Raw genomic sequence first — 11,341 nt, forward strand, 5'->3', positions numbered from 1 at the left:
TGACATCCTAAAAGATTTATACATGCGAAAAAAAAAAAGTTCCCCAAAAGGGATTACAAATATACATACACAACTTCTAAAGGAATGGAAAAAAAAATGAGTGCAAACTGAACGCGCAAAATTTTCTCGAAATAGTCGTGCATGCATCTATGTATAATGGAAGTCTAACATGTGAAATTACCTGACGGAACCACCTAATCGGGACAGATGCACACAACTTCAGTGATCTGTACATACGAAAACATCTGTGCCATATTTTGGAAGATGGACACTAGAACATCTTTGATATGTTTAATGAGAGAAATTCGATCCATAGTGTACAACACCAACACAGAAGAGACCAAGAATGTTTCCAAGGAAATATAGTGTACAGAAATGACGAATTCAACGGGGAAACATATACTGCTTTAATACGGAGGCAAAGAAGTGTATGGCACAATTCTGTTTCAAAACAACACGCACGTGTGGGGCAATACGGTCAAGATAGTTGGTTTGACGAATTTATCCAGCACTACCAGAAGAAAACCGCCAATTATGTAATACATGAGACAAGGAATAAGAGATCAACACCAGAATGCCATAAGGCGAAACACAAAGTGGATATGCACCAATCGTCTGTACTTAGAAAAAGAGCAATAAATACAGAACTGGCGATACCGGTACTTATAATCCTTCCAGATGAATGCGGAGAACAATAGGATTCACAAGACTTCGAGCTGTGCCTGAACCTCATATAAGAAAGTGTTTCAAAGCAGAAAATATGGGAACGTCCCCATACATGAGAGATATGGACAGAATTTTCTTGGACTGTCCAAAGAAGAAAGAAACTATTCAGTATACAACGGGAGGGTTTAAAAGAGACCTATATGAAGCCATAGACAGGGAGTCACACAAAGACGCTCACGACGAAGATAATGACGTAGTGAAAGAAGACGACCTCCCCGGGAGAAATATACCACGGAGACATGAACGTTACATTGGAACTGATACTCATACCACTCCGCTAAATGGCTTCGACCGAAGAAAAATTTCATAGATACAGAATACATGAACCGTGGGAGGAAGTAAAACCTGGGGAACGGAGGAGAGACGCACACCCAGGAAGAAAGACACCAGATAAGTGAAATATTTAACAGATTAAGAAGATAATGAAATTAACTACAAAGAGCAATTACAATGCGAAACACATGTCAAAGGAAAGTCACCAATTCTGATTCATCGTCTGATGAAGATATATAAAGGCGCAAAATATTTCATTTACAAGTCTACGCGCCATTCGTCCCGAAAGTGGGTGCTGAAGAAATTTCCGTAACATACAACGGACAAGAAATGTCAAAATACAAAATGCAAAATTTTCTATTTGTAATGATCCTTCTAAAAGGTGCCTCATAGTAGTCCACTTATTTGTCCTCTAAAATACTCATTATACATAAGAGCCTAGACACATACGGAACTATTGGAAAAATATTATTGTCCATTTGTTTTACTTAATGATAAACATGGCATATGTGATTCGGTATCTCTCTGCACCTACTAAATTGGGCGACACTCTTCTATCGGACACACGGAAACGTGGAATTTATAGAAAATGCTTAACTCCACCCGGACGGTTCTGTACGAAACAGGGCACAACCCACTCAAGACACCGCAGTAGGAATCATACATTGATAAAATATCCTTAGAGATAAAATCATGAGTTGACAGTAGAAAAAGAAGAAGAACTAGCAGATATAAGTACTACAATATTCTCGAAGTCCAGGATGTCCACTACTTACATATCAGATCTGTCTGCCGTAAAGTTGTAATTACAAAGCCGCCTATCATTCATTTATCAACATAAATAGAAGTTATGCCATTTTTTTGCCATATCTATTGCTCCAATGAGAGAGCAATTAATGTATTTGTTACTGATAGAATTGAGGGCGTTCTTAGTAGGATGGAAAAAGGAGGAACTTCCTGCTTATATCCTTAGGAAACGGGATTCATCAAATTTGACACGGAAGAGGAACATTTAGAAATATGGTGTTTCTGGACCAGGTATGTTTGTGTCTCAATAGTGATCATGATATAACCCATCATGTAACATACCACTGTTTTTGTCTATGACCTTGCTTTGTTTTACCAGCATATACATATATATTATGGTAATCCTTGCATTATATCAGAATATGTCAAATTACAGGGTGACTCAATCTTCTGATTTTTCTTATGATTCGTCTGATATCTACTGGTGTATTCGTATGTACGTGAAAACTGACATCTTCACCTTTCTGCTATAATCTCTTGAATGCGTATCTTGTTTAGTGAAGTATCGCCCTCGTTCTTCTTCTATCCCGAAGCTGTTATATTTTGAATCTGCTCCGCCCAATTCTCTGTTTTCTTATATTCGTCGCATCGGGACACTTAATGTAATAAAAAAGTAAACAGGATTTCCTCATCCTTTATCACCGAAATCTGGTATATTGCGCCACGGAAAGATTCCTCAGTTGTTTCTTGGTATATATATTATTCCACTCTACGGGGTCCCCCCATTTCCTCTTCTAGTTCTCATTTTTTTTTTATTTTCCACCTTTTATTTTCTTTTTCTTGTCTTTCTTTCTTCTTTTATTTTCCTCTCTTTTATTTTCTTTTTTTTCCTGCTCTTTCTTTTTTTTCTCTTTTATTTGTTTTCTTTCCTTTTTTTTTTTTTTTCTTCCTCTTTTTTTCTTTTCTGTTTTCTCCTTTTTTTTTTTTTTAATTCTTAATTAACGAAACCGTTTTAATTTTACCCCTTCTATTTCTATCTTAAAGTGTGGACACCTCTTCATAAAAGGGCCTCTTCCTTGAGTTTCTACTGGATTCTACTCTCATGTGTGTTGACAAGTTAACACTCTGTATCTTCATCGCGTTGTAGTAGATTAAAGGAAGGGCAAATCTTCGATGTAAGTGTCTCTCGTTTTAAGGTAATATTTATTCATACTATACACCCTATACCACTCCGCTTTCAACATAATTTAGGTGTAAAAGGAAATTAATCCATGGTTATTTCCGCTGAACAAGGGCAATTCTGGAAGTTTTTTTCTATCAATCCCCCCTAAAAAGATATATGCTACAGGGGATGTAATTACAATGCTAATAAATATATGCTTCCATTCAGGGAATTATGCTCTCGGCCTATTTAAACATACAGTTCATTTCGAGAACAACATAGAACGTGTTATTGTTTTAAAAACATTACAACGGATTCGTGAGAACTAGAGAAACATTACCGCGAAAACACATGTTCTCCGTCTTGTGTACGACATATGGCCTGTTTAAAAACGGAAACAATTATATTCTAAAAATACGATAACACTTTCCTCAGACCTCCATTGAATGCACAGCCCATGTAATTACAACTCCTTACTTCTATTTTATCGGTGATGCGAATTTTATCATTAGGGAAACGAGAATCTACTTCAGCTATTAATAAATACATGATCTCTCTTCCTTCAGTTCGATGCGGCAGTATAATACGAAACAATAGCTATAGGAGGACGACTCCCTGGGGGGGATTTAAAGACGGAGTTAGAGCACGAAAAATGGAACTTCCCTCCTTCCGCGTATTTTGCCTCATTTATAAAGATGTAGGAAACTCGCCAAAATAGCCTCAAAACAAATAATTCATAACTGCAGAAATAATAGATTCACTTCTCAATTCTTATGCTTCCCTATGAGCCTGCGAACACGAGAAACTGGGGCATCGCAAAAGTTAAGATTGATGAGGTCGACTCCAATGATCAATAAGGTTATCATCGAATCGTAATGAAGATTTAGAATGGAAAATTTCGGACTCGCACTTCTTGTTTTCCATTAGGGTTCTCTTTCCACATTTTGTATGTGTATGAGAGCCTTGACGGTACATTCCTCCTATAGAGGCCCTTGTGATATCCACTGATTCTTAATAATATAAAAAGGACAGATGTCCTGATGTGGCATGACACGTAACTATAGATTGTTTCTACATCTCACGTTTGATCCAGGAAATATGAACAGAACACGATTAAAAAAGAATACATAACAAGTGAGCGCGTTACTCTCAAAATACCGCTATTCTTGCCCCCCTTCCTCAAAGGGACCCTTCCCATTTAAGATGTGTCATGTTAACATGAAAATTAGCGTGTCTGGAAAATAGCCTGTAATGCACAACTGAGAGAGGGAAAATGTCTTAATCAGAGGAGTATCCCTTTAAAGTATATAGCTGAGAGCGTAAAATGAGCATAAAGGAGAAGAAATTACACAATAGGGCGATTCACTTCGGTCAATACCAGAAAAAAAAAAGAAAAAAAAAAAGGCCCAGTCACACACAATCCCAACTCCGGGGGGAACACACATTCGCGCTATTGCTGATACCCTTGTGTTAGTACCGAATGAATATATATTCTTTCAAGAATAGAACATGTGCATTCCATGCCTTACAAAGAAATACCGTCTATACTAATAAAGCGACACTCGCTCACCACTTCAGAAGCCTTCCTGTCGCCCCGAAGGTGCTGCACACTGTTCACGTGAAACTTATAATCCAATCAAGGATTTTTCTCGAAACCTTCTCATTCTTGAGCTTCCAGATGACAAAACACATTATATCCTCCAGTGTGTACATCCCCTTACTGCTTATATGAAGGTGCACGTAAAACCCTAAAGATACACCATAGCTCCACGGAATATCCTTATTAGAATGAATAATCAGCACAAAAATATAGTTGGGCACGTGTTTCCTTGTCTAAGTTCCTGATGCCTCTGGAGAACTCATAATCGAATATACACAGGATTGCCCCCTTAGGTGGAATTTTACCATACAGAGCAACATACTTCATATAAGGATACATTTGAAGGCGATATTTGTTAATAAGTCTCACTGTTGGAGACTAATGAGCAGTGAACTTCAAACGTAGGAGGAGCACGCGGAAAAATGAAGACGCATTCTTGGCTGGTGGCTCCTCCACAGTTATGATGCGAAAGATGAGGATGCACCGCCTGATCCTTAGCCCTGTATATTTTATCTGCGACATCGGTAGTATTTGTACCATTCTTAATGTAATATTTTTTCCAACACATAAACCGGCGATCTAAGCGCGAAGGGACCTTCCACTCTATATGAAGTCACTCCAGAATGGTAAACTACAACTTGGATGGTAAGAATTACCACAATTTCAGCTATTTTGAGTGTCCTTAATATATTGCATTACAGAATACACAAAGTGGTCAAACTTTCTTATATTATCCCTCAGCTTCTCAAAGCCTTATTTAACAGGAAAGGGGCGTAATCCTAATCCAAAAACGGAAAATCCAGGCTGATTAAAATATTGTACCTAACCATTTTCATGGACACCGTAATTCCTCCCATCCTGCACTAGGGCTTTATCGTCTTTTATTACGCTTACATTTTGTATTAAAAACTTGAGCGTCGCATGAAATTTGATTCCATGAACTAGTATTATAATGAATATACGGCCCGTTACTGTAAATCCGTAGCTTCCTAGTAGTAAGTTATCATTATTAAAAAATGAATCAGAGTTTCGTGGGCCATCACCGGGAGTTCCCCTCAATGAAATTTCTCTATCGCGTGAATCCCTTTTGACCATGATATCAGTTAAAGAAACAGAAAGATAATACTACTAAATATTACAAAAGGGGTGGGACAATCAGAAACAACAGAGAGCCGTTATGCCCCGCGCCAAGTAAATTTAGCCGAGCATAACTTAAATGTCCCTCTTTGCAACAAGTGTTTAAAAAAAGCATTACAGAATTGACCGCGTCACGTGTTTAGGAAAAAATGAAATTATGAGAACAAATTGGCATATTAAAGAGAGGAAAAATAAAAAAAACAAAAAAAAAGAGGAATTTCAGTTTATCATAAAATGAAAAAGCAGACAAAGTAATTAACCAACATTAAAAGAGAATGAAAGAAATTCCAACTAGTATGACGTCCAATGGATTCTTCCAAAGGGTGTTGTAAGCATATACTTAATTCGATGGTGATAATTAAAAAAAAGAATCCTTCTTCCTATGATGGGCAATGCAACTGGAATTACGTTTGTACGTAGCTCCATTTTTAATAATTACCCAGTTAGTTCCGCTTAGAGGAGGGTAAAGCTGGAGTACTTCTTTTATTATCTCAGGCCTTTTGAGACTGTTTCAAAATATTTCCTCTACTCCAATAACTGCACTAAGCGTTTCTTTGAATCTCCAATTTTCATTTCGTAATTCCTCATTCCTTGTATATGTGTGAACATAGATTAACATTGTTAAATACTAGGATGAACACTTCACACATCACATAGGTTGTATTGTCTCGCAGGCTGGAGAAAACTATTCTTCCGTCGGCTATCATGGCATCATTTCGTCTGGGGCGTAAAATAATGCTCCTTCCTCCCAAGAAATCTATATGTTAGAAATGGGGAATCTTGATATTTATGCGAGAGTAGACAGTGACATTGGATTCCATAGAGATCGTCTTCTAATTGTGTTTGGTATTGACAAAGACGTTTAATATTTATCATGCGAATATAGTACACAGGGCATGAATTACTCATACAGATCCTGAATAAAAAACGGACTCCCTCATGAGACACAAACAGTAAGCAGAGGGCTTCTCATGGATACTTTATATAGAAAAAAGGAAAGTATTTATTTCGTCTTTATTGTACCATGTGCCCATTGGAAAATGGCAATTTATCCCTCCCCCAACGCTTCATCGAAATCACAGATATGCAGATATGTTATACATTCTTGTTTCATTCCGAAGGTAACTAAACTTAATATTGTTGCATTGTACTATCATAATCATTAGAATCAGGACAGATCGAAAAATATAGAGGTCACGTTCAAATCGTACATGATGCGTCTTGTCTCTGTTTCTTTTTTTTCCTTTTGAAACTATTACACATATGTCTCTGTACCTTCCCACAGATGTGCAATTTGCATCCTAAGAATAAATTCCTTGTAATTCATTTCCAGATATATGCGTGTTCATATTTACCCGCATTTTGACAGGTGTCTGTGGTACTCATTCTGTTTCTTAGGGCCAGTTTGTAAAATAATATACCCCAGTTCGCTCTTGCCAAGTTGAAGCGTGTTGACGGACACATCAAAGCTACCTCCTGAACCCTGAAGCCTAAACTTTTGTTACGAAAGAATTAAAATACACCTCCATGCTTAAAGTAGCGCAGCCACTACCACTATCCTGCTATGTTCTCACGTAGAAAATGACACTCCTTTCAGCAATTATTTTTTCCCATCAAGATATACACATCCGTTGTGTTCAGCCCTTAGGAACTGAGGCATAGTCATAGTGATTTCTGCCGCTTTCACTCTTTCCAAATGTATAAGCTTCTGTGTTCCGGAATGGTTATTTCATTATGTTATATATGATCATACGATACATTTAGGTCCAGGCCATTTGACTATACGTCATACATTTCTGATCTGGGGTACATGGTTAAATAATTTTCTTGTAATGGATAATCATAATATGTTGCTCCTGTTTTCATCTCATCCTGTATTCATCCGCCGAAAGGTATGGCCCCCCAAGTGAATAAAACATATTTATGAGACCGTTGTCCCTGATTCAAAATTAAAGAAGACGATAAAAATTAGAGACTTCAATGGATACATTACTAATACTTTGGATAAGCACAAATTCCTATATGATAGTACAAATAGAATGCATACACCAATGCGAAAACTATAGCATCCTTTATTATAATTCTTCCAGTATTGGATGTGAGTGTACTGTTTTCCCGTTCCACAGGAAGGGACAAGCGTAATTACTGTTTTGTTAAACTTCCGATCACAATGAAAACCTTAGTCACTTCATGTTGTATCTGTTGTCTATCCTTTGTTGGTTCTAACGCATTTACACATGTAGCAATGTCACCTGATGTTCCAAATGGACATTCTACTGCTTGCTCCTTGGTTATCGCCTTATTTCATTCGAACTTAAAATTCTGCAGCTCCTTCTGCACTAATGGTTGCTCACGTAGCACACATTGTCATAATAGAGGCCTATATAACGCAGGTGCTCTTCATAGGTGCTCCTGTAACGTATTTTTCTGCTTTCCTAGGGACTTGTGTATCAACAAATGCTGCCTGAACATTCGCCGCAGGACCTGCGGAAACTTCGTTTCTACTATGGGGTTCTAGTCTGTTCTATTATTCGATGCCGTAGATTGGGGACGGATTTCTCGCTCTTAGACGTACCAACGAATGGACTCCTAAGATTGCCATCTGTCTTTAGAAGGCGAAGAACCCTTTTGCGCCGTTGGACTTTCGTTGTCTCTAGGATTGTTTAACGATATGTTAAGTCATGATCGCTTTTTCGAACTCTCTGATCCCAGACTTTCTGTACGAGGAGTATTCGGAGTCGATGGTTCCGGATGGGTAGGTATTTAGACAGCGGCAGAGACCATTACTGAGCATCCCGATAGAGTACCTTCAGCAGTTCAGGTATATCATCAACTCAGGGCTTCTGTATTACTATCCGATCTTTATGCCTTACATCTATTCCTCCACCTGTCTAGAACATGCCCAGGGATGTATTGTTTGTTTCCCTGTTTAAGAAATTCATCACGAATATTATTGCATAAATCCAGGAACTCAATAGAATGTACTGCATAGTCAGCATATAAGCCTCCAATACAAGTAATATATTTATTATAAGACTCCTATTTATCCCCTGAATGGATATTACACAGAATATATTCAAAGTCTCTAAGATGGTTACACAAGGAAATATTCTCTACTTCTTCTTTCAAAATTTGGCATTTGTTGTTATTAAAGGCATATTGACAGCTATAATGACTGCATCCTTTACGGAGTCCATCCAGTACATTCAGAAAATTTTTTATATCGTTTTTTACATGATTACGATCGTCCTTTTTTGTCAGAAAGTATTACCTTTGATCATATGTTCAATACTTGTATCGTGTACAGGCGTCTTGCTGTCTAATACACTCGGATAGTTCTCGGCCTATTCGATATATCCGCAACACTCATTTTACCAACCCAACAAAAATCAACAGGATTCGATTTTGTGTGTCGCATACATAACATTTATAATATGTTCAATATTATGAAAGGAAAACTACTGGGAACTCATAAATCCACTCTTCCACTTAGAAGAATACAGGATATCGTGTACAAAATAATAGTACGTCTCGCGATAAAATCTTTCCAAATTTGAAGGGACTCATGAGCCACGGATGACTGTCCTTTTTATGATATGAAATAATTACTTTTACTCTGTGGTGTCGAAATCCTGCGTACGAGGCATCCTAAGATTTGTACTTAAGATATTAACCCTTCGTTTCGTAATTCTTTATATAAGTTATATTTTTCCCCCCAAAAATCATATAAACCGCATTTCGTAACTTCCTTGAAATAATATGAAACTCAGAAATTTTCATCACCATTTAATTTTTCTGAGAATTATTTTCTTCTCTCAAAAGTCAATATTATACATAACTTTGTGGACGGAATTTTTCTTTAAAGGTTTCTCACAATTGTAGAACAATATGAAAAAACACAGTAAATAGTATGGCTTCTATATTGTCATAAGAATGCCACATGATGGAGAATGAATGACATTCCATATAAAACAAGTTTATCTGCCGCGAAAAATCATTCTCGATGTAATTTCCAATTACTTTCAAATCCATCACAATTTAAAACTACGTAACTGCCTAAGCCCATTTTTCTTTAAGTACATAACAGATTAAAATGTTCCCATTGTGTTCGTTCTTCCAACTGTCTCTGTAATTCAAAATTAAATATTCCGAAATTACGTTTACTGGGAAAAATTAACTTTATAACAGGAACATATCTGTTATTCCTTCTAAATAAGATTACAAGAAGAAAAAAGCTCTATGTTCAATAGTTAATTATATCCCAGAAAGAAGGAATCGTCTTGATATTTTTTAGTAAGTAAATCTATATATCTTTATAAATATATTAGTACTCAATAGTAGTTTTAAAATATAAGTAATCGCACTGCCGAAAAGAATAAAAAAAAATTCTGAGCATTCAATTCTAAGGTTGCTTAGTACATAAGAAAAAGAGCATACTTCAATATTTATGGTACTCATGGAAATTTTTTACTTCAGTTTCCTATGTTATCTTTATAGGAAATATAGTGACTGCTTTACCTTCATTGTAAATGAGATAATAGGACGGAATATTTAAACTTCTATGTCAATTCCTGGCAGACATTGTTAGAGTGAGGGAAAAATAGAACTTCTTCAGCATATAATGCCATCTCTTAATCATTATATTGTCTGCGTATTTTAAGCATCTTCCCATTTTTAATGGTAATATGAAATATATTTCTACGTGATGCGAAATGGTAGAGGCTACAGGTTTTAGGTGATCCTGCACAAATAAGGTACAGCGTTCCGCAAATGTATGGTTGTATGCATAGAGGACAACCCTTTACGACAATCGTTCCATCAGGAATAACTGCGAAAGGACTTATTTAGAAAATATATTAACCACGCTGACTTCCCTCCTGTTAGTCATTAATTTCTTTTATTTTTATTTTTTCCCCTGAGTACTGATACTCTTTTGACTATATCGTCGTGACAACACCTCGATATCATTATTCATGTGCTTGTTCATAGGTCTCCGCAAATTCTATACGTGTAAAATAAATATGGGAAGCTCGGGAGCGCATTATAAAATTGCAATGTTTCATTACTCTCCTATCCAAAAGGGACGCTTAAAATATAAATTACGTAATGCAGCAGCATCGCAAAAACCGTAATCACCATAAGGAGTGCCATCAAAATAATAAATATTACATAAAGAACTGTTTCCTTACACATATGCATTGGATGTATGCATACAATTATAAAGCTCGATATTTTTTCCTAAATAGCTAAGTCGTCCATTACATGGTAAGTGTTCCTGTTAGTGCACCACAAATGTGACAATATATACTTAGGACGGTTACAACGGAAAAGAGAGAAAAATACTACTTCAGAAAACAGTTACAATAAATCAAATAATTCAAAATCTAAATAATACGTAGCTGTACAGTACAAAATTTGAGAAATATCCTTGAGGATATTCTTCCCTGTGTGTGTTAAATATCTCTTTCCCTTATTTCATAAAAGATCATAAAAGGTCGTTATAGAAGATGTTCAACATATGACTCTCAATCATACCTCCATTTATATAATATATTGTATAAAATAAAAAATGCCATATAAAAGGGGCTATCCAATGCAACTGCTACGGATACAACATTAATTCTACCGATGCTGATGCATACAAGATTCGGTTCAATTATTTACATAATTTTATTTCACTGTTACGATATCTTGGC

At 36.4% G+C, this 11,341-nt stretch overlaps 3 protein-coding genes across 3 annotated transcripts; 1 reads left to right on the forward strand and 2 right to left on the reverse strand.

Annotated features, from left to right (window-relative positions):
* Window positions 1–287: 287 nt before the first annotated feature.
* On the forward strand, window positions 288–1,036 carry C922_03988 (hypothetical protein; the record flags this gene model as incomplete). Its single annotated transcript, XM_008819575.1, has 2 exons — window positions 288–659; window positions 743–1,036. The coding sequence occupies 2 exons, from the start codon at window positions 288–290 to the stop codon at window positions 1,034–1,036; spliced, it is 666 nt and encodes a 221-aa protein (XP_008817797.1).
* Window positions 1,037–5,171: 4,135 nt separating this feature from the next.
* On the reverse strand, window positions 5,172–5,603 carry C922_03989 (hypothetical protein; the record flags this gene model as incomplete). The annotated part of the gene is made up of 2 exons (XM_008819576.1): window positions 5,172–5,260; window positions 5,336–5,603. 2 exons carry the CDS (start codon window positions 5,601–5,603, stop codon window positions 5,172–5,174), a joined length of 357 nt encoding a protein of 118 aa, XP_008817798.1.
* Window positions 5,604–8,684: 3,081 nt separating this feature from the next.
* On the reverse strand, window positions 8,685–9,677 carry C922_03990 (hypothetical protein; the record flags this gene model as incomplete). Its single annotated transcript, XM_008819577.1, has 2 exons — window positions 8,685–8,894; window positions 9,546–9,677. The coding sequence occupies 2 exons, from the start codon at window positions 9,675–9,677 to the stop codon at window positions 8,685–8,687; spliced, it is 342 nt and encodes a 113-aa protein (XP_008817799.1).
* Window positions 9,678–11,341: the final 1,664 nt, after the last annotated feature.

This window comes from Plasmodium inui, assembly GCF_000524495.1.
Source record: "Plasmodium inui San Antonio 1 unplaced genomic scaffold supercont1.18, whole genome shotgun sequence".
Taxonomy (NCBI): Eukaryota; Apicomplexa; class Aconoidasida; order Haemosporida; family Plasmodiidae; genus Plasmodium; species Plasmodium inui.